Raw genomic sequence first — 24,330 nt, 5'->3', positions numbered from 1 at the left:
ACCGCATCCTCATGACTTACTCGCAGTGTCGACCCCACCAATGGGCGCTCTCGTCTCGGTCACTGTCCTCCTTGCCCTCGTCTCCCCCTTCATCCTCCGATTGGTCTCCGAGCAGGTCAAAGGTGGGGTTGTTTACGCCGTCCACCAGCTCCAGGACCGGGGCAATGCTGTGCCGCCTCTCCTCGGCCGACTCTCCCATGGCGGGCAGGGCCAAAGTGTTGGCGCCGCCCATCTCCGCCCTGGAGCTGCTCCTGCTTCCTCTGCCGCTGCTTAGCACAGTGCTGCCGGGGTCCTGGCCCTCTGGGCTGCTGTCACTGGAGTCCTGCAGGTCGATGGCCACTGTGCCTGTAACACACACACACACACACACATGCACGCACACACACACACACACACACACACACACACACAGTCAAATTGATCATCAAGCTAAAGGCTCACACACGATGCACAATGGGCCTGATAATACACTCTCACTATTGTCCACCAGGTGGAGTGTTTGTAAAACCACAGTATGCAACGTTTCATTCGGCAGTTACTCTTATCAAGTGGGACTTGTACTCAGATACATGTTAATTCCTCAGAAAAGCAATGCACATATTTAAAACACCCAGATTGCTTTCAAATGTGAGATCTGCATATTTTTGACGCCTCTGACGGTGTTGCTTTCTAAAAAAGGATTGATGACAGATGTGCGTGATTGACCAACAGAAGGTCAACGTTACAGTCTTTACGGCGTGCACATCTGACTGACCCATGCTGGCGATGATACTGTGGACTGGCAGGCGGGTGAGTCCATGGTAGATTGACTGGTGCACTCCCCTGGTGTTTCCCCCCGTGCTGCCCCACGACGGCTCCCTGTGGCCCCTTACAAATGCTGAGTTCTCCTCTTTGGAGATATTGATGTAAAAACACGTGTCAGAGGCCCCCATGATGTGGCAGGGACCAGGGTTCAGCAGGATGTTGGTGGTGTCCAGTCTGCGCACTCCGATCAAACATACTCCATACCTGCAGCAGCAAAGACAGGGGGGGGGGGGGGTGTCAACTCTGAACAGCACAGGTTCGCCCTTCTCGGCTTTTTCACATGATGACTTACTTTTTGTGAGCATGAAAGGAGGCAAAGGTGAAGCTCTTGCCCTGGTATTCCCCGAAGAATTTACTTTCCTCCAGGCGGATGTGATGCACCTCATTGGCTGAGCAGCGGCGGTAGGTTCGGTGCCATTGGTCAGCTGAGCAGCCACCGCCCTCCCTGTGACGGAAAAAAAAAAGCAGGATCCATTGGCCATGTGGGGAAAGGCTGACCTTTAGAAAATACGACACAAAGCTTCCAGCTCAGCAGCAAGGCCACGCAAAAAGATTTTACACTTCAGGTTCCGGAGGTAACATCTTACATCTCTGTCAGAGAGCAGCTGATCAATACTTCAATCAGCACAAGGATGTACACAAGGACACACAGCCTGTCCCAGGTGTACACGCTCACACAGCTAAGTGGACAGCATCTTTCTCTAGGCGATGTGGCTCTAGACACGGAGGCTAAAAAGGTGATGCATGAAGCAAGGGTGTGGAGGCAGTGTGAATGTGGGTGGCCTGCGACAAAGACTGCATTATATAAATAAGTGTTATAGCAAATTTGCAGTTTACAGGAACTAAGTGTCAGGCAAAGGAGGAGGAGGAATCATGTAGCATTGTCACGGCCAATACACCAAATGGCATCAAGTCCAGATATAGAAGCGTACTTATGAAACAGCCTGCTTTTAAATGTTGTACCCATCAGACACGAGCTATAGAGTTTAGTTATTTCTTTGTCTTTTCACAATCAATGAGACATGTTTGTGCTTTTGGCCAATTAATATATTTGTGTGGATTGTATTGTTAACGTTAGGTTCACAAAGTGTGGCTTAAAGATGACGATCATAAAAACATCAAGATGTAACTCAAAGAAAAGGTACAGGAAGAAGAAAAGAAAAAAAGGCCATTCGGGAGCCAAGAAAGAAAATATGAAAAATCCGTAGTGGTTCAATTATTAAAAAGAGGCAACAGGATTTTGAACACAGTAGGTCTTCGTCAGGCTCATGTCATCATGAACTCACACAGCTCAGCGTGCGGACGGTGGAGGTTGACAGAGGATTTGGATGCGTAACGTGCACAAAGGCACTACAGTACACCTGTGGCGTGAATGCCGATCAGATGAATCCTACCTGTTGAGGGCTTGAAAGGCTCCCGCACGTTGCTTGAAGGCCTCTTGGGGTGCCGTTCTGGAAAAAAGTTGAGAGAACGGCGAGGAGACTATAAGCAGCTCACTTGCGGTCACTATATCTACTGTGTATATATCTCACTGTTTAAGACTGAACAGTGAGCATCCAAACAGAAAGAAGGCAAGTGAACTCACTGTCCTCTGGAGGAGTGGATCAATAGAGTGATGAGCGTCGAGGTACCGGGGCACACGCAGTTTAAAGCCAGCATGGCGTATTTAAACTCTTCTTCACACACCACATGATCTGACACAGGAAACGAGAGGAGCAAAATTACCAAATTTGGCAAAGCATACATAAATAAAGATATAAATATATATATATGTATATATATATAATGATTAAATAATGAAATGATGAAATAAAATCAATTCCAGTAACAGAAAAGTTGAAAGAAAAGAACACTTTTTGAGGATGATCAGGCATCACTTAATTGACTAAATGTTTAATCACAAGCTCCTAAACGTCCTTCCGGAAAAACACAATGAACCGTTTTGTTGTGTCTCTGTGTCTCTTGCAAACACACACAAATCACTTGCGCACGCCCGTCATTAGTGTGTTAAAATGGCCGGCGTCTTGCCACTAAAAAGGCACAAGCCTACACACTCAGTTTCCAACACGAAACTGTGACATGTTTAATTGTGTCACTCCATGTTTTATCTAACACGAATGAGTCAAGCAGACAGACGTGTCAAGAAACCCATTATCAACCTCCCTGTTTACTCCCATGGGGGCAATGTTATGTCACTGCTGTAACCCACCAGTCTTTTTTTTTTTTTTTTTACGTGTGTGTGTGTGTGTGTGGGTGTTGGAGGCGACGGGACGGGACGGTGGGGGGACCCATAGAAACAAGCCAGTGATTCAGTCTCAGTCTTATTAAACAGCTTTTCAATAAATCCCCCATGTCTCCTTCGCGGCCCTGAGCCAAACTGATCAAACAGCGATGGCACTCCTTTCTCTCTCTCTCTCTCTCTCTCTCTCTCTCTCTCTCTCTCTCTCTCGTTCACCTGTCGCCACTCCACCTCTTCTTTGAAAGGAACAAAAAAACAACAACCAGTCGAGCGATTCGGTGAATCTGGCGCAGGGGAGCATCCGTTTCCCCTGCTGTGTCATTCCTGATTGCATTATCTTCAGTGATGAGCTGCCTGGTTCACCAACAATGTTGAGCCAGGTCCTAAAAGCACAATATGTGCTCTGCGTTAGCTAATAATTGTTTGAATGAACGTCAGAGTCTGACGAGAAGATGAGATGTAAACGCAGTTTTTTAATAAATGAGTCAAGTCTGTGTGTGACTGAGGCTGCAGCAGGTGAGTGACAGTTAAAACGACTGATTCTGGACCTTCTGTTGAAGGACCGATGTCTTTCCAGCTGGGAACAGTACATCGTAATGCAGCTCACACGCCGACACACAGAAGGGGCCCTCTCGCTAATCAATCGGTGAATTTGTTTCCAAACGGAGGCTTTTCACAGAGCAGTGGGCCTCTGAAAGCCTGCAGAGTAAAAGACAGGAACATCGTCGTCGCATCCATGGAGCAACGACGTTTCATTATTGTTACATTGTGTTCTGTCTGTCTGTGTCGCACACACACACACACACACGCGCACACACACACACCTCTAACTCCCAAAGACACAGACACATCAGTCACACTCCAAATTGAGACTTTTTTTTTCCTCCAATATCCAATTTCCAACATCCTTCTTGATCCCTTCACGTCCCATCGCGTCTTTTCTGTTTACTGTTCACCGCGGCCCTCCATCCTTTCCGGTGCCTGGACCCAGACCAGGAGAGAAACCAATTACAGACCTCAACACACACACACACACACACACACACACACACACACACTCTTTCTGTCAGCCCCGCTTAGAAGATCAGGGTCTTTGTACCCCATCTCTTGATTTCAATCGCAGACTGGCATCAAATCTGTGTGCAAGATATTCGTGCGCGGTTATTACCACAGGTCCACCGGTTGAGCTTATTAAATCAGTAGGCCGTTATTGTTTGGATAAGTGAGCTGCTATCAACTCCATGCCGCTACAATGAGCCATGCTGAGAAGGGCCGGCCACCTATTGTTGTTCAAAACATAAACTGGGGAGATAATCAATAAACACTTCTACAGCAACCCCCGTAGCTTCATAGTGTCATACCGACAGATATCTTTCTAATGAACGCTACGCTGTCATTAAGCTGTGGATCGAATCAAATCGTGTGTCTCTTGCTCATAAATGCCTCCCACCACACCGGCACTTAGTGGGTTTATTCCAACATGGGGATCTGTACTTAACAGTGATGTCCTTGTGTCTGCGTATACTGACGTGCTCCCTGAGTCTACCTTGGCGACTTCACGGTTTAGAGGGACTTTATTCTCATGAGGATGAACGTGGTGTTTCCGTGTTCTGCAGGCAGGGAGTTTATCATTCAGAGGTGAGCGGCCGCTGTGTCAAAAAGGGGCATGACTTTTGACGATTTGAAGAAATTAATGAATATCTGAACATGTCCGACATGTCAATGCCAGATATATTTACACAAAGCAATTCACATGCAGGATAGAGCTGTCCGACTCCCTAGCACAGGAGCCTGGGAGGTTCACCCCGACTGAGACGGCAGATGATCACATGAATGCAGAACGGGGTGTAAATCATGAATTAAATGATCTCCTTCCTGCCAGACTCACAACCACAAAGGCCTCAGTCTGACTGTGACAGTGAGGTGTTTAAACAGCCCTGCAGGAGCAAGGGGGGGGGGGGGCTCATCTGCCAGGTTAGCACAACAGCAGTACTCCTCAATAAGAAGGGGATTTTCTTTGCCAAGGCAGCGAAGCAAAACGCTAATCATTGATAGAGACAGCTGGGATGAGGGCGGCAAGTTGGTTCTCCAGGGCCGTAGGCAGAGAGATGTGTGAGGAAAGGGTGAGAGAGAGAGAGAGAGAGAGAGAGAGTTTGGTTCCTCTTCTTTCACTCGGGGATGATTGACTGCCGTCTTCTGTTGAGCAAGAAGAAAGGTCTCTCTCCAAAAGGCAATGTAGCCAAGCCGAGACCAATCTGTCCGGCGCTTCCTCGGAGCTCGGAGGACGGTGAGCGGATAGAAAAGGGCATTTTTCAGGCTTACAAATCGAGCTGACCAACTCGGGTAGAGAGGGAGGGGGGAGGGGGGGGGGGGGGGCACACGACGACATTAAAAGTGAAGACGTGACATCTCGGTTTCCTTTCGATGTTGTCGTAATGCGAAACCCTGCAGTAGCAATGCTTCCCTTAATCACCCGTCTTTAACAACACACAGCTCAGGTCACAAACTGTGTGCCGGAGACATTTTAGTAGGCCGTCCTCCCCATTATTATCTGCATTCGTTATGTACAAGGACGGACACACATCTCGAGTCGCTGTCAGCGGACTGCCTTTTATACCCACCGGCAAATTTGACGTGGAACTTGTTCTCCGGCTTGAGAATCTGTACGTACAGGGGGCAATTTGGAGCAAAGTCTTTCACTGCCCAGGCTCGGAGGATGGTCTGATGATCCTGAGAAAATTGGAGACGGAGGGGATTGAGATGGATGGCGTGAAAAGAAGGGAAGGAGGTTGGGTGGGTGGAGGAGAGAGAGAGAGAAAGAGAGAGAGAGAGAGAAGGGTAGAAACCCACCTTTAGAGGCATCAGATTGCAGCTCCTCGCTTAATAATCCACTTAAACCACTGACTGCTCAGTGCAATAAAATGGCCCTGACATCTTTCTACACAGAACATGGCGGCGCAGCCAGGAGAAGTGAACCGAGTTTTCGGCCGCGCTGACAGCCGCGTGAGGCGGTTCCTCTGGCACAGCGATGCTCTGGGATGGAAAGCTGCACGTCAGCATGCTCAACGTGCTCTCGTGGACAACATGCTGACGTGCAGCTCCCGTTTAACCACGGTCACATCGGCACTAGATGCTACGTTTTGCGGGTATTTGAACAACTAATACTTGTGATGTGATGATGCTACTAGAGACAAAATAAAAAAGGATCTCGAATGTGATTACAATTCGGATGCCAAATCATTCAGTGTAAAAACCAGGTGATGATTTAAACCGTGTTATCAAGTCACTTTCACGGCATGCAGTGCGAGGTAACACGGCACCTTTAGAGTACATCGTCTTCTTTTGTTGTGCGCATATGCATACGTATAATCTTTTTAATGTTTGTGTCGAGCCTATGTTTATTCTCAGCTTCAGTTCTTCTCACTTGCCAACCATAAAACAACAAGGACAAAACTTCAGCCAATGCAGAGAGCTTTGAGGGTTTCTTTATGAAGAACTTCACCCCAGAAAACTAAAAACTATGCATTCATTTTCAGAAAGACAACAGTTTAAGGCTAATTATCATCATCATCATCATCATCATCATCATCATCATCATCATCATCATCATCATCATCAGTGAGGAACGTACAGCAGCAATGCGGTCCACTTCAAACCGGTTACTGAGGATAAAGCAGGCCTCAGCATCGTCCATCCTGCAGGCAGTTAGTAGAGCATGTGGCCATGGGAGCGAGAGAGATAGAGAAACAGAGAGAGAGAGAGAGAGAGAGACAGAGAGAGAGAGAGACAGAGAGAAACAGAGAATCGGGGAAGCGATGAGGAGAGAAGACATGGGAAGGAGGGTGTTGTCATGTTATTGAGGGAGAGGACAAAAGAGGGAAAAAAGGAGGACAATAGAACAAACAAAATGAACCAATATGTCTTTCAAGCCCACGCTATTCAGGGTTGAGATAGGAGAAGGCGGAGATAAAAAACTGTTTTCTTTCCCTGTGACAAAGGCAGTTTAAGGTGCTGTGGCTTTATTATCAAGAGCCAGGGGGGTACGCAAAAAAACATTATGACTGCAATGACAGCTGTGACTTCAAGGCTGTAGGTTCTTTATGCATCAATTATGTAATTATGGGCTCACGCTTCTGCGTGTGAGGACTTTCATTTCAAGGCTCTCGGGTCTGTTCTGAGCTTTTTTTTTTAGGGCTCGATTGTTGCAGAATTGTTCTGTGACAACAATGCTTCTCCAGATCAATAGGTAGACATGAAAATAAATACATCCATCAAATCAGACACTGGATTGTGTTTAAGTCACAGTGACTCACTTGGCCCTCATCAGGTCCTGGTCTTTGAGGGCAGAACCCTGCAGGTAGATGACTCTCTGGGCCCAAAGAGGGACATGTAGGACCCTCCTAACCTGGACGTCCATCTCTGCTGGGCAAAGGATCACCACATAGTAGTCCTACACACACACACACACACAAGTTGTATTGTGGCTGACGATTAAGTAAGAGACAGTAAGAGAAGACAGCAAAGAGACAAGAGAGAAGCCCATCAGTGTAAATGCACTTTTAACATCACGTGCTTGTTAAATTAATCCTCTGCTTTAATCTCAGCTGTTCGGGGCCTCCTGAAGAAGATTACGGACAACCAACACAAGACACCCCCCCCCCACAAAAAAAGCACGTTCTTGTCCAGCTTAAAACCAGGCAGACCTGCAGTCGGGGGTGAGCGAAGAATTCGTTGAGGAAGTCCATGAGGAGGTCGATCTTGAGACAGCTGACGCACAGCACCACGTGTTTCTCCGTCTGCGCCCTGTAGCGGCTGTAGTTCCCCCCGGACTTCTGCCGCTCCATCCACAGAAAGGCCAGCTGCTCGAACTACATCCAGGACGACATCCATCACATTCAAACAGATGGAGATTGGATGTAAGTTAGATGAACATACGGGGAGGAGCCAGGTGGCTTGAGAAAAAGAAGAAAAAAAACTGAAAAAAACAACAATGCCTTACATGGAGTCGTGTTTTGTGTTTGATTAGGGAGAGTGTTTGGGGGAATAAAGAAAAGTGGACATTCGGTTCAGGACGGTGGCTGAATGGAACATGATAGCAGACATCAACAGGAAGGGAGGTTATTAAGGAAATATCAATAAGCCTGAGCAGAATTGCATGGATTTTATTTCTCTACGTCTGCAGAGAGAGTGTGTTGGATGGTGGGATTTAACAGAAAATAGAAGATGATGATGAAGAGATGACGTTTTAGTTTTATTTATTTTTTTTTAGACATTTCCACAGAAAATAGGCAAATATTTTACAGTGAGCACATCCATGACAACTTATTCACAGATTCACCGATCTGTAAAGTAAGCAAGACACACACCCAGCTGCCGGTTACTTTTGTAAAGGATATTTTTCAAGTGAGATATTAAACCAGATATATATGTGTTTGTTTTTCTGTATTAAAAATAAAATACCAATAAAAACTAAAACAGTTAGTGACGGAGTCTACTCATGCTTCACTCTCAAACCCTTCAAAATCTTATTAATTCAAGAGACAGCAACAGTATGAACGGCTGCTCACGTTTTCTAAACGCACAACTCACGTCCACAGAATCCAATAGACCGAGTTAATTGGGTGCATTTTAATCGGATCGGTTTTGAGCTGAGATCATGTCAGTTCGCGGTTGATGTTAGAAAACACCGTCTGGCCACACGCGTCCACAGTGTTGTATCCAGCCGCCATTTGTGTGCAGACAGTTCTCGTGGCGATCAAGCCGCTGCGATTTATTTCAAGGAAAAGTCTCCAAATTTCAGCCGCCAAAAGGTTGGCCGTTTTTTTTTTTTTTTTGTTCTTCCTATTTTCAAATCAATTTACTTTCCATCACATGTCCTGTGGTGTTGCCGAGGACAAGGACAGGAAAAACCAATAGAGGCCGCGATAAGAAAAAAAGACCGTTGCTGAATCCTCTGTGGCTTCCCTGTGCAGCCTGGTCCTGGCAGGACTCAAACAGGCGGACACACACACACACACACACACACACACACACACACAGGGTGGGGGTTGGAGCTTTGGGGGGGGGGCCAGTTTCTAAATGTCAAAGGGTATTTATGGATGAAAGATGGGGAGAGGGAGTGGGCAGGATGACATGGCATCCATGTTGGTGATGCACAGATCGCCATTTCCAATACGAGTCGGTTAGTGCAAGTCAAGCAAAAAGTTTCTCCATGCTTGTTGTCATTTGTTAGACATTTGCTATACCACCCCGGTTCACAACTGAAAAAACAAAACAGTGCGTGCGTGTTCGATAGCCTTGATGCGTGCGTAGGATGCAAACCCTACACCTACTGCTCATGTGAGACGATCAAAAAAAAAGAAAAGCTACCGAAGACGTGTGGCGTCTTCACAAAAAACAATTAGCAAAAAAACAAGAATGCAAGCAAACCAACTGTTTACCCGTCGTGTGTGAGAGTGATCCCCCCCCCCCCCCCCCCCCCACACACACACACACACACACACTGGAAATACATCCCATTATCACTGTTGCATCTTTTGGGAAATACAAAGTTACGCCAGCTACTTCTGACATAAAAGCTGTACACAAATGATGAACAATAATTACAGGCTGCAGTGCAACTGTTTGTCAAGGTGTTTGTGTGTGTGTGTGTGTGTGTGTGTGTGTGTAAACGTCTCTCTAACATGATGTTCCTTCTGTGGAGCAGTTAAATGACAGAAGAGGGATTTCGGGGAATTGAGAGAGTAAAGAAGACACTCTGGCTGTTCTGAAAATAGCTGCTTTACGTCTACGTAGGACGCAATGAGTCATGTGTGCCAGAGAGGAAATTCATGAATTATTATTAACAGAGATAACTTTACTGTAATGAGCTGGGGAAACTATTTGGCTTTTGCAGATGCTACCTGTCAGTTTTAGGAATGATTTAAAGATGTTTTTGATCATTTTAAAGTCTGTGCTCAGATTATCTGGGATTATTATCTGGAGGACAGCCTGGCCCGAGCCCCCGTCGGCTGCTCCAAAAGTTGAATTGGAAATAAAATAAGTGTGTAATTCTACACTGTACATTTAATGACTGTCTCCTCTACGATTGTGGCTACATCACCGTGACTTATTGAAATCCCTCTTTTAAAGCTGCGTGTTTCATAGTCATATCTTGTTTTTCGTTGTCACACTCACGTCTCGCTTTTATGTAATTTTTTTGATCTCCCTGCTTGCGTAAGAGGTTCCTCGACGTCGTTTCTCACCTGGATGGGAAGCACGATGAGCGCCACAAAGATCATGATGACCACCAGGAGCTGCGAGGGCCAGATTTGAGGGGTGACATCTCCAAAGCCCACCGTGGAGAAAGTGACCACGCAGAAGTAGAGCGAGTCGAACAGCGTCAGGTTGTTGCCCGCTCGTTCGAGGTGTTGGATACCGCAGATGCTGATGGGGGTCGGCAGGGTGGGGAAAGATGAAGACGGTGGAGAAGAAGAAGTGAGCATCGGGTCAGACTTCACATGCGGGGTGGGAAGTATAGGTGTACGTGTTCTTTAAGGGACAGACGAGTCGACCCCGGAGAGCTTATTAAATCATGCTATGTAGGATCTCCTGGATAAGCTCAAGCTTTTCACACCAGATATACAGCACGCTGACACATCCTTCATCTGCACTGAAGCGATCGCTGGCTGTCATTTCAGAGCAGTATTTCAATGTTACCAATTACCTCTCTGTCTTTTTTATCTTTTAGCTCGAGGCGCTGCCATTTGTATTTTTAGCTGTATAACACTATTTCTTTGCTTCCCTTGTCCATCTCACCCTCTTTATGGTCCTCCCCCCCCTCCCCAATGTCCACAGCTGTGACACCTTTCACTTCCGGTCCAACCTCCATTTCACGTCTATCTTTTCTCTCCCGGGCCGCCGCCCCCTCTTTGAGTTCAGTGTCGGCAGCGGCGGGTACCCACCACGTGAACATGAGGCAGACGAGCGTGCTGATGAGTATCACCACCTGGTTAAACATGGCCGAGTGAGTCCGCTGGATGGCCCTGTGGAGATCATTCTGCAGAGAGACACACACACACACACACACACACACACACACACACACGGAGATGTGAGGCAACGCATGTGGAAACTACAGCAGCCCAAATGCTGCATTGTTGAAGTGTGAAATGAGGATGAAATGCAGTTGATGCATGGAGGGAAAGATGGCGGTTGGAATATATAGAGCAGGGAGGGAGACAGCTTGGATGTCATAGCACTGACGGAGGCGGGGTCTGTGAATAACGTAAATACCAAGTTTAAATGTTTGTGACGGATTTACCTTCGTGGCAGAAAGAGCTGGTGAGCTGACACGGCACAGACAGAGAGGGGCAATCGCCAACAGAATAACACAACAGCAATGTTGAGATGAAAGTAATGAGATAGTGCTTCACTCACTATCATGTTCTCCAAAGCGTGCTTGGCCAGCCAGCAATTGAGAAACACGGGGATGAAGAGATTTCTGAAGGAGGGCAAAATCACCTGAAGAGAAGAGAAAGCGTTTTACACCCAATCACAAGATCTCTCTCCCGTGGGAAAAAAAAAAGGGTTGCGTGAGAAACGCTGCCCGTCGTGATCTCCTCTTTTTTTTTTACTGTGGATAAGGTGTTAAACATGTGGCGCCAGTGGCTTCCACTCACGGTGATCATGAAGGGAATGGCGCTGATCATCTCCAGAATGAAGGGGACGCGCAACACTTGCTCCCAAACGTTGCCCTGGAAACGCAAAGCACACACCGGAGGTCAGGAAACTCCATTGTCATGGCGACCTTCGGGAATTACCGCGTAACGGGCTCGATTGCGTGGAAGGGAACAAATTGACCCGACTTTATCACCATAGAATTGTTCGGGGTGCATAAGGGTTATACAGCTCCCTTGCGCTGCCCGGGAGGAGAAGCAGCTTTACTCAGTTTCCTCTGAGCTTTTTTTTTCCATTCAATTAAGGTGTCAGCCGTAGATTTTTTTTGTATGTGTCATGCCACATTGCATATGGCGGAACTGAATCGGACTAGTGTAGGTGGACAGGCACAGGGTATGTCCACAGGAATCAGTCACCTCTAAATGCTAAGGCCTCTCGCCTCCAGAGTAATCTGCAGAGTCAGCCCTTTATAGGCTTATAGTGTCAGGTACATCAAACGCAGGGCAACCCGTTGATGGATCGGCCCCCCCCCCCCCCGCTACAGCAACACAGGGGACCTCCCCTAAAGTCTGCCTGATGTGTCAATAACAGGATAATGATAAGGAAGCCTCAAGGCCCGCTGAGGGGCTTTTCAAAATAGAGTAAAGGAGAAGCATCAGGGGTAGAAGGACAACTTCTGTGTGCAAAGTGGACAAACACTAACCTCAAGCTAACACACACGCCACACATGTCGACATCGGAGAAAGAGACATCGCAAAAGGTTGCACGTTGGCTGTCGGGGGGGGGGGGGGGGGGGGGGGCATGAGTTACTCACCTTGTAGCTGAGGTACACGAGCAACATGGTTTCTGAAAAGCTGATGAAAGCCACAAGCACCTGCAACAAAGAGCACGAGAGTTAGAGAAGAATCGAGAGACGCAGACACAGAGAGCGGTTGGAGAGAGACCAGAGCAAAGAGAAATTAGGAGTCGTAGAGATGGAAGAGGAGAGTGTGGGTGGAATCCGTAGGCGTGCTTATGATTGAGCTTCACAGGGAACAGATTTAAGTGAAGCAAAAGACAGTCTGGTGTCTGGTTGTGTACATATATGTGTGTGTAATCATGCTGCCAGTATAAATACGTGTCAGGTAAGGTGATCTGATGTCCTGTGTTGAAGTAACCAATAAATGGGAATGCAGAAATGAAGACATGCACCTGTGTGTGCGTGTGTGTGTGTGTGTGACTGAGGTTGATCTATTGATCTATCTAGTGCTCTATCTGACCTGCAGTGCCCACAGCGGTAGAGGTCTATCCACCCAGATGATCAGTTTCCTGCAGGGCGGAAGAAAAGGAAAGAATAGAGAGTGGAAGGAGAGAGACGAGGCAATGAAATAAAAAGAATAACAGAGACAGAGGGCACTGAAATGATCAAAATAAACGTCATTATGCTGTTCACTCCATTGAACAGCAATGGAGTGCCCAGCTGCCAATGTGCTCATATTGTCGGAGAAAAATAATAATATTCACACAGTCAAATGGACATTTACAGCCTTCTTTTTTCTTTTCTTTCCAAAGACTCCCTGGGGCTTATCGTGGCTGCTTGCCTGCCCGCGCTCTGATTTGCTCCTATGAGTCTGCTGCCTGGAGCAGGAGGCGGCCCATCCCTTTCCTGAGCTCACCCTGTCAGGCTCCTTATTCATTTGGAGCCAGAGCTTAGCCAGTGTCACCAGCCACCAATTAGATCAATAGGTCCCTGAGCAGGAGACATGGCAGAGCCTCAGGTCCATGCGCACTTCCTGCTTTCTCTCCCTCTCTCTCTCCTGCTGTATATCACATGCTTTATCTCCACTAGATCACCGTTGATTAGGCTGCACAGGCACTACATACATATTATGTAGACAGGTAATCCATACAGTCGAATTGTGACAAATGAATGTGGATCTGTTAATGCTCAATATCAGCAGTGTGAGATGCATCGGTTAAACAAAGTCGCATTGATTGCATTAAACCACGTTGTCCGAACACGTGGGCCAGTGTTGCAAGTCCTCCAGGGCGTGTGCGTGTCCATGGTCATCGTTGTGCAGGTTGAAGCCATCCCTCCTAATTATAGAGACGCGCATGCTTACCAGTCAAACTCACTCCAGGGATGGGATGATGTGTTCTGTTTGGTGCAGTTGGCTCTGCTCGCGCTGCAGGAAAGAAAGGTGTATTACTGTCCATGCGTCTGACACCCCTCGGCTCGGTCCAAATATCAGTTTACTCCCCTGATTGCATCTCCGGCCGCCTCTCCTCTCCTCTCCCAGCATCATCTCACATCCAATACTATACACTGTTATCTCATCTGTTGACCCGGGTGCACTTGTTCCTGCTGTCAGGCCTCCACACTCACAAAGACATTGCTTCACCCTCATTAATCCAGTCCGCTACCACCGTATCTCTCACCAGTCCTGTCTGCCGTCTTGCGGGTTGTCCAACAGGACTCGGACAATGTAGAGGAGGCAGCTCAGCACTTTCAGAGCAAAGTTAAACATTCGCACCCGCAGACCTGAAATGGAAGAAAAACGAAGACGACAACCGGTCATAAGAAATAAATATCAGCTGCTGAATTTATAAAGACACATTTTAATTGTGATTTTTTTTTTTTTTATATTCTTCATGCATCGTTTAAGGATATGACACTTCACTAAGCTCTGCACAATTCATTGCTCTACCTAATACACATAAAGATAATAATAAACAATACAAACAGAAGAGCTCCCTCCGGGGAACCATCGGCAGCCGAGAAGCCATTTATAATCACCACCAGTGCCTCAGATTGTTCATTAATACATAATTCATCACACATTTTCAATAAAGCATGTGCAGCCACGCTTGAAAAAGGTTGGCTTAATGTAGCACAAATGCATAGAGTATTTTATCTTGTTTAGCTGAAAGTGAATATTGTATAAGATTTGAGTTTATATCAATAATAAAGTATGTTATTTAAGCAGCGATTTTACCTTTTAATTAAAACAGACCAAAGCTACAGATATTTATTACCGTTTAACTCAATAGATTAAGAAATATACACGTGTTTTATACCTCAAGTTAAGGTTTTATATACGTTTAATGTTTTTATGCACGCAAGAGAAAATAAATATAATAGGAATGACATGTTTATAAATGAGGACAGACGTATAAAAACCCAAAGAGTGGTGAAATGCAGACCAAGAGCGACAGCGCGCCACACACTAAAAGATATCTCCTCAATCAAAAATAAGAGCAAAATCTCCATGCAGACAGAGAACGTGTGATCCCAAACAAAATTTGACTCACTGGATCTTTGGTTTTTGATGAAGAACAGCTTGAGGCGCTCCTTGAAAGTGTTCTCATTCACATAGAACTCTACTTGCACCCTTAGGAGAGAGATTTAGAGGTGGGCAAAGACAAAGACGGGGAGGGTGCAAGAAAAGAAACACAAAATTACTTCTTTTATGCAGTTAGGTCAAGGAACAAATGGACACACAAATTGAATAGAATAAAAAAAAAAAGGTGAAGATGATTGAGTACAATGCAGCCAATTGGAGACAGAAAGGTGATAATCACTTATTTGAACCCTGAAAAGGAAGGAAAATAAGACACAGCGGCTAGCCGCATTACAACTGATGGGTTTTGGTGGAAATAGTGATCCTGCTTGTCCACCTGCCCATAGGCCCAGGCAGCTGCAGTCAGTCTCGTTATCTCCGCTGATTAAATATAGAGCAACAAATTACTTCCCTCTGATGTTTCTGCCATAATTACTGTTCTTTCTCCCTTTCAATTTGGGTATCCTGCTGTTAGAGGGACACACACACACACACACACACACGGCCAACGTGATCATCTACTGTACACAAACAGGCCTAAAATACACATCTGCAAAGGGGTCATTAGGATTATTATACTTTCTGACATGGATGCCCATAGAGAGATATGATTAAAATTAGAGGCACATAACCAGACAGACTGGCGGTGACTGTATTTCCTGTCTGACCACCTCAGGGGAAAAGTCTCAGTCGCTCTTCTTTCATCCTATGGTGGGAAGAGTGGATGACTCAGGTCGAGGATGAAAAAGACCCGGCTCGCCGGTGGTCTCCTCACGACGCACGAGACAGATGAAAGAGAGGCGGAACAACTGCAATCTATTCAGTCAGCAGGAAGAGGAAGAGGTGGGAGGAGGGAGCAGGGCTGTCTTCCCAGGGATCCAGAGTGACGCTACGCCAGTACCCCACATGGTCAGAGCCACACAGCAGCGTCTGCTGGTGGGTTGGTGGGTTGGTATGGGTGGGGGGGGGGGGGGGGGGACTTTCCTCTTTGTTTCTATGGCAACGTGGGATTCGTTGTCTTCCCCCCCCCCCCCCCCCCCCATCCCTCTCACATGAACAGATGTGAGCAAACACATACTTGTGAAGTGTGTTCAGCCATCTGAGCCGATAGCCCGCCCCAACTTGTTGACGGCTCCGCTCGCTCCGAGCAGACTGCTGACAATAAGGCTTCTGAACCCATGATGGAAAACAGCAGAAGAACATGCAGACACGCACAGCTCCTCAGGGGGGGTGGAATTGAACCTTTGGTTAGAAATTAGAACATTACTTTGAATTGCTCTATAGATGGGCCACTCTGCGTGTGTGTGTGTGTGTGTGGGGGGGGGGGGGGGGGGGGAGCTAATCAATCATATGACGTGCAGGAGTTCTTTCATGCACACAGAAATCAAACAGTCACTACCAGGGTGGCAATGAGCAGAAGGACCCATTATCACCAGTTGGTAGATTCAATAATATTTCTCATCAATGTATAGAACACAACACATGCAATGGCATTATGTCTTTTTTGTTGAATAAGTGTAACTCATCATAGAGCATTTGTATAAATCATAATAATAACTTGAGGGATTATAAACAGTTGATGTATACAAGACTAAGAATAACAAGTAACATGAAATATTTTTTTAAAAAGCGGCTAAAACTTCGAGGCACGCTTATTGTTTTTTTTTCTTCCTCAGATGAGAAAAACAATGCGTGTGGAAATTCAAGACTGAACCTATTGGTGGAAACGTATTTAAATCCAATGCAAAGCCATTGAAAACGCATTTAACTATACGACACACGCAAATCCTGTTTTCATCGCGTACATATACACTATTAAAATAATCCCATAAAACTAGGTTCATCCCAACGATGATGTAATCACGACGATTTAGTTACTATTTATCAACAACAAAGTCATCCAGTGTTCTAGCACACATTCATAATGATGGCATTATGATTAGAAATGTGCATTGAGTCCTGTGTCATCATTGCTCACCTCAAGCAAATCCATCAGACACTGCGCTTCCACGCCCGGCCATGACACTGTTTTTCTATTCTTTGCCAAATCTCTAGGTTATTATTGCCAGTTTCTTGCCAGGACAACTACCCAGGAGAACTGGATGATTTCAGAGGTAATGTTGCCCTTGACGTGTTTCTCGTTCCACTTGTGTGTGCACAACAGAGGATGAAAAAGTAGAAATATCGTCTAATAAAGAGTTTGAGCTGTGGGATGGATTGAGAGTCGGGATCTTTAATCTAAGGGGAGGATTGGGGGGGGGAGAAAAACACATTAAAAAGGATTGAAGATAAATATTTCAAAAAACAAAAGACACACAAGCACGTCACGATGGCACCTCGGGGCAACAGCCACATAGCCCCCCCCCCCCCCCCCCCAAGGCCCTTTTTAGAAAGCGCAGGAAAAATAAAAGATTAGATCAGCGTTGAGAAAAACTGCTTTGGGATGCTGTTGGAAAGAAGAAGAAAAAACATACGTTGATGCAATAAAGAACAAACATGTCAGTGTATCGTGAGAGAATAACCCCCAAAGAGGTCCTCCTCTCTTTTCTCTCTGCTCCGCGGTTTATCAAACTAATTATTCCAAGTCAAGCAGCTATAAGATTATCTCATGGGTTTACTTCATTTTTTTTTGAGAACAGCATGCTTTAACAGCATGATGTGACAAAAGGGGCATAACATTTAAAATATGATCCGAGGGAGAGAATTTGTATTTCTGCATTTTGCATGCGCAGAGTCGAAGTGTGAAAGACACACACACATACACACACACACAGAGAGAGAGAGAGAGAGAGAGAGACACACACACACGCACACACACACACACACAGAGAGAGAGAGAGAGAGAGAGAGAGAGAGAGACACACACACACGCACATACACAGAGAGAGAGAGAGAGACACACACACACGCACACACAGAGAGAGAGAGAGAGAGAGAGAGAGAGAGAGAGACACACACACACACACACACACACACAGAGAGAGAGAGAGAGAGAGAGAGAGACACACACACACACACACACACACAGAGAGAGAGAGAGAGACACACACACACACAGACAGATGGACAGAAAGACATGCGGAGGAGGATCTTTGAGAGGGAGAGAGAGCTGATCCTTGTTCTCCTGCTGCTTCCACCCATGCCTCTGCTCCATAATGACACAGCACTGGCCATCTAATGACACAGTTGGAGAGACTAAAGAAACCTAAATATGCATGCACGGCATTGGCTCATCGTAACCTCCACACACAACTCAGAAATAAGTATTCATAGCGGCGAAGTAGAAAAAACACAAGCAAGAAATAAGGAAGCCGAGTGAAAAACTAACGGTGAATGAATTAATGGTAAGCAAGCGAAAATTTAAATATCATATTTCTTTGTAAAGAAAAATCAGCCGATACCGACTACTGATCTGATACCAGCGTATAATTAATAAGCTGTAAGCCTCACTGTGTGGAAGTGATTATTCATTTATGTGGAAGGCAACATCAGGCCTGACTTAAACATCCCTTTCTTAAATGTGTAATACAAAATGTAACAAATAAGATACAAATTATTGTATGTATTAAAACAATGACATCCAATAACAGATTGACCTATTGTCACCGATATCCAATCCAACAATCCACTATTAGACTGATCAAAAACATTCATAATATGTATAAATCAGAAAAGATGAATACAAATGTTTTTAACCTATAAACGGAAATTATATTTTTTTTAAATAAGTTGTTCCGTTGATTGGAAGAAACTTGTATAGAGAAATCATGATGGCCATAAACCAGATTTGAGTTTATTTCTTTACTCAAACGTACTTATTTCTGTATTGCTAAAAGGGCCTTTATATGATATTCCTACCAATATTAGAGCAGCAAACAACTACTTTCTATGTAAAGATATAGCGGTGTGTGTGTGTGTGTGTGTGTGTGTGTGTTTGTGTGTGTGTGCTTTGTTTACAAAGCCACGCTGGCTGCTCAGGCCTTTTAGTGCGTGTTAGTGCACATGAGCTTGCCCCAATGTGTCGCTCACAGCCACCATCGTCCACGGCCCTCGTACGACAGCTCATGACAATGTAATTGTTATCGAAGAGCAGTGACCGCTCTCCGGTTCCTCCTCCCGGTGACACTATCGCTGCCGTATGCACTGTTGAGGCTTCTAGAGCAAAAAGAAAAGCTTCAACTTTCAGCGTCTCGCTTAAGATAAATGGGCTAATAGGGGGAAAAAAACACACCTGAAAGAGCAAAAGTGTGTAAAAAGTAGATTAAAGGCACAAAATAATATACATATTAATGGACACAGACTCCAAAGGAGGTCAGGAGAGATGCAAAGGGGGGCGACGTGAGGCAAACATGTCGCGCACCGCCACGACACAACAGCTTAAGAGAGGCGAGGTGTACTCTGCTTCATCCAACCAGTGGTTGACAGGGCAGCTTGTCCGTGACCCAGATACACAACCGTCACACACACACACACACACACACACACACACAGTTCACATCCCCCGCATGAAAAAAAAAAAAGGATTATGTTTTTTTTTCTTGTGGTAAAAGGTACATTTTTGAACACTGACAACACACAAGCTCACGCCGACTGAACGGATTTCTTTAAATCGCACTCATTGCCGCCACATCGTTCATTTTTAACACTCCAATGAAACAAGCAGAGGCTTTCATAATAACTTAAAGAGTCCCTTTCTCTCCGTCTCCGTCTATTTTCTATAACTAAAAAGGGAGCAAATCCACCTGTCTATGCTTTGACTGATTTGTCTCTTTAATGGTCGTACATGTCTCTGGGCTCCAACACTCCTCTCTACCCCACAAGCCAGAGCAAACAACAGCCATCATTCACAATAAACGTGTAATATATCCCACAGTGTATTGACGGTAAGTAAGCGTGCCCTGTAGCTTTGACTCAGAGCCCATTCAAACTCTCCACACATCATCAGTGGGATGATGTGTGAGTGCTCCAGCCATCCCTCCCCCTGCCCACTGACATAAACCATGCCTCATCCTGATATGAACATTCACTATATGCTAGTTATTTATTCCTTCGTTGACCTGAAGGATGCACAGAACACAAGAGCTACTTCAGTGTTGAATTCACAGTAAGGCCCGACTCGGGCCCATTATTTGCTCACTGAAATAAGCAGAAATCATCCCTCTCGTGAAACACAATATGGCCTCAAAGTGACGCACCGCTCCATTGTAGGCCATCCCGTGACATTCTATCCCTTCGCATCGCATTAGCCTCGGACGTGCGCGCCGACGTTTAACAGTTGATCAAATCACCGTGAGACATCAATCCGTTTTCAAAGTTGTCTTCGAACAAACACTTTGCCGATGACACGCACGAGACACACGAGAGGAATCCTCTCTATTGCACGTCTCTGGGGCTGATTGGATTCCAAGGTCCTGTGGCGTATTGAGCTAACACAGTTTGGGAATAGGAGAGCTGTGATCAGTAGACAACTGCGTTTGTGATGCCCCACAACAGCATGGCACAGCAGCTCCCCTGCCCCCCCACCCCCCCCCCCCCCCCCACCACCACCACCCCCCCCCCCCGCTCTGATGCCACGAGGCATTCCAGCAATATTGAACACCAATAGAGCCCAGAAGTGCTCTGACTCATGCTAGCCAGCCCCATGGCTCCTATCCACAGCAGGAAGGCTCCTAAGTGTCGACAGTGCTCGTCTAACCGAAAGGCTGTTTAGGGAAGTCAATATCTAGCTTATTAAATCCCCGGGGTGGCAGAAAGAGCTCTCAAAATAAAAGAACCACGGATGACCACCAGGCACACGCCCTGCACTCTCTCTGCATCCTGCCAATCAGTGATAGCAATGAGAAATAATAAAGCCGAACATATACACAATATGTTTCCGTACTGCATATATATATATATCTCTTAAACGATCTATAGCCACAGGATGCAGAGGCTGCTGGGGTACAAAGAATAAAATGGTGAATTAACCGAGTGTTCGACCGAGCCAAAGTGTCTGTCGTCCTGCCTCTGGGTAACCTCTTATCTTCTCTGTACTGTGCACAGCTCTCTCCCTCAGAGAGCGGCGGCTCTAGTTCGCCAGGCATCATGTGCGCTGTTCTTTGCAGACAGATCACGCTCAGACTGTACATGTGCCCTCCACGCTCCCGCCGTGCCCTCTCATTTGTTCCCAAGTCGGACCGATCTTTAACGGTCAGGCCCAGTGGCAACCTTTCTGCCAGTATAATTAGGCTGTTTCCGACTAACATTCGTCAGGCCTCAGATTTTGTTTTATTAGCCATCTTCACTCTGGGCCCCTCAGCTTCCAATCGACTATACAGAGCCTTCCAAAGGATTTCCATTAGCAACTGGGTGTTTTTACGTTAACGTCACTTTTGACGTTTACTCATCATACTTGCCATCATTAGCATTGTTAATAACCTCCTTTTATGCCAGCCCTGCAGACATGATGCATAATACATTTATGATTCCCAAACCCTCGACAGACTTGACTGTGACTGAACCGTAGAAGCGCTCTGAAAGGACAACAGCGTCCAAAGCATATAGTCGAAGCATACTAACACTGTTATGGGTATTGACAGTTTTGATGAATCATGCTTTGCATTGGCTTTAAAAGATTAAAAGTTGCCTGGAAGAATTAAGGAGTGAGTAGTTTAGGGATTAAGGGTGGCGGAGAGAATGAGATAGATTTAGCGAGAGGAGACAGCCAATAAGACATAGTTTTAATGACAAAAGGCTGTGTCATCTGTATGATAATCCTGGAGGAAATCTAATATATATATATATATATATATATATATATATATATATATATATATATATATATATAATAGGAAAGCTCCTGCTGAGGCTTTCTGTTGTAGAGCGATGGTGTACTGTATTTCATTTCACTTTCAAATCATCATGCATACAAGCTGTGCTGACAGTCCCCTGTGTGTTTATAGTACATATATACATATATATTGGTTATGGTTATGGATTGGTTATGGATTGGGAACTACACAAAAGAAGATAATTGGCAGTTATATAAATATATATATACATATTCATTTTAGGCAAAAAACTGACTGGCAAAATCGTAATTATCAGCTTGCAAAAGATCTGGATTTAATTATTTAGTCATCTGGCATTTCCTCAAATCAGAAGCCTCTGACTCACTGCCAGAAACTGTGTCGGAGTAAGAACGGCTTCACTAAAATGTTCCCACTTCTTTGATCTTGACACATTCACTTTATCAGACACAACCTTGTTTAAGGGTTTATGGTTATGGATCGGGAACTATACACAAAAGAGGATAACTGGCAGTTGTGAGCAAAACTTAGAGCGGAGCCCGATTAAAACGATGTCTCGGAGAGAAGGCTTGTTTCTGAGCCAATTTTCATTAATGTTTATTAACACAGTTGACATGGCGACAATGCTGGGTTGTCAAAGACTAAGTCTAACATGTTTGCAGTTCAAACTAAAGTGTACAATATTCATGAATATACACTTGAAGGCCAGGGGGGGATACATACCCCCGCTCTCTCACAACAATAAATAATAAAGAACCACGGCCAGAGGTAGAAAAAAAGACGTTTCGGTAATAACAGTCAGTAAGATTCAGGGGACAGAAGATCCCAGTGTGTGAATTAAATTCTTAAATCAATTCCTATCTCATAAAGTCTGCGCTGAAAAAACTGCCGCACCTCAGATGGCTTCAACTAAATGTTACAGGAGAGCTCTCATGAAGGGGAAATGGTATGGTATTGGAGATATCAATTAAAACTACGATGCCGGGGGGGGGTGTTAAAAAGGGAAGACTCATGGACCCACACCCAGCTGAGAGGAGAGGATGACAGAGGCCCCACAGAGGATGACAGAATAGGGATTATGAGGCTCAGAAATGTTTCCCCAGAGCGGAGTGCAACCATACGTGTCAAGGAGATGAGTTACACGTATGTTGACCTTTTGATGTGTGTGAGCGTCTGTGCCGGGAATGCGTTGATACTGTATGGAGCTCTCTGTGCACCGGCGCCCATTGGGACCGCCTGGTCGCTTAAAGCCACTCCTGGATTAATACCACAGCAGACACACGGTGTGGTTCAGCCCTGATGACAACTCTGTCTTTCCTTCTAATCAGACGAGTTTATAGCAGCTAATAAATACTCCCTGGGCAGTGGGATCAGCATCTCGATCCTCTGTCAATCACTCCTTTGTTCGCTCACAAGTGGCGTTTAAATAAAGTGGCTCCTCAGAGACACGCACACACACACAAGAAATGACTAAATGTCGATACAAAGGTTCATAATTAGGATTTAACTACTATATGAAACGGTGCACTTGACAATAGTTCTGCAACATACACAGCCCACACACCTTTAATTTAAACCCCAGTGCCTTGTAGAGCCCTTAAAGGGATCAACACCATGTTTTCCCTGCACACACTCCTCATGCGTTTAAAGGTCATTACAACCCACGCAAGCGGCCAGATCAATCACAACCGCACTGTCACTCGACATTTTCTTTCTGTAATTATCCACGTTGCTGTCAACTCCATCTTTTTTGTCGCCTCTTTTATGGATGAGGAGCCATGACAATAATAAGTCATTTTGTGTAACAAGCAGGAACCCCCCCCCTCCCCCTCTTTCACTGAACCTCTAAGGTCACGCTGCACTCTGGTTCAGAGAAATGTGTGCTTGGGCAAAAACTGACAAATTACAGAATATCAGTTTCGGCTACAGCTGTGCATAATATGACTTTTCAGAAGTCAGGGATACAGATACACTGTGTAATGGTATGATTGATCACCCAAAAAAATGGACAATGCTATAGTTTCAATAATATATATAATATATTCATTATTAACAGTTAGCAAGCATGCCGGATTGAACACCTCCATGCTTTCAAGAGCAAGTTGTCCCAATTATCTGATTTGAAACACCCACTCAAGCCCACAAGCAAATGTTTTGGTCCCCATTTCCACCTAGCAACAAGAGGTTTACGGGTTTTCATTAGACAGCATAATGAAATCACCCAAATTTAGCAATGCATATATTCAAAAAGCATATTTCAAATCTTCTGCCCTGCAAAAGGACAATCAAATGGTTAATAACTAAGGGCACTTCAAATCCACAGGTGATGCTTCTCTGCAAATTCCAGGAAGTATAACAGGAGAACATAAATATGAGGTAACATATAGGGTAACATGCCCTGCTCGTTCTTCATTCCCTGGTGGATGCCATCAAAGCGTGTTTTTATGTTTTCAAATACACACTGCATATTTGTGCCAACTGCATGACGTGAAATTAATAAATACATATTCCCGATTGAATC

General features: G+C 45.4%; 1 protein-coding gene across 1 annotated transcript in view; it reads right to left on the bottom strand.

Annotated features, from left to right (window-relative positions):
* LOC117734808 (potassium channel subfamily T member 2) overlaps positions 1-24,330 on the bottom strand; it is a 30,211-nt gene that overhangs the window by 5,489 nt on the left and 392 nt on the right. The window contains exons 2-19 of the mRNA XM_034539076.1: positions 14,993-15,072; positions 14,120-14,222; positions 13,804-13,866; positions 12,961-13,009; positions 12,516-12,575; positions 11,704-11,778; positions 11,462-11,545; positions 10,987-11,081; positions 10,288-10,468; positions 7,747-7,911; positions 7,357-7,493; positions 6,675-6,738; positions 5,665-5,773; positions 2,390-2,498; positions 2,199-2,255; positions 1,097-1,249; positions 755-1,008; positions 21-345 (exon numbers count right to left, since the gene is read on the bottom strand). Of these exons, the coding sequence (XP_034394967.1) occupies positions 21-345; positions 755-1,008; positions 1,097-1,249; positions 2,199-2,255; positions 2,390-2,498; positions 5,665-5,773; positions 6,675-6,738; positions 7,357-7,493; positions 7,747-7,911; positions 10,288-10,468; positions 10,987-11,081; positions 11,462-11,545; positions 11,704-11,778; positions 12,516-12,575; positions 12,961-13,009; positions 13,804-13,866; positions 14,120-14,222; positions 14,993-15,072 (2,163 nt within the window). The remainder of the gene's footprint in view (positions 1-20; positions 346-754; positions 1,009-1,096; positions 1,250-2,198; positions 2,256-2,389; positions 2,499-5,664; positions 5,774-6,674; positions 6,739-7,356; positions 7,494-7,746; positions 7,912-10,287; positions 10,469-10,986; positions 11,082-11,461; positions 11,546-11,703; positions 11,779-12,515; positions 12,576-12,960; positions 13,010-13,803; positions 13,867-14,119; positions 14,223-14,992; positions 15,073-24,330) is intronic.

The sequence above is a fragment of the Cyclopterus lumpus genome, chromosome 8 (assembly GCF_009769545.1).
Source record: "Cyclopterus lumpus isolate fCycLum1 chromosome 8, fCycLum1.pri, whole genome shotgun sequence".
In the NCBI taxonomy this organism is placed as follows: Eukaryota; Metazoa; Chordata; class Actinopteri; order Perciformes; family Cyclopteridae; genus Cyclopterus; species Cyclopterus lumpus.
Note: the sequence above shows the minus strand (reverse complement) of the source record. Positions and strands in the feature narration are given on the sequence as shown.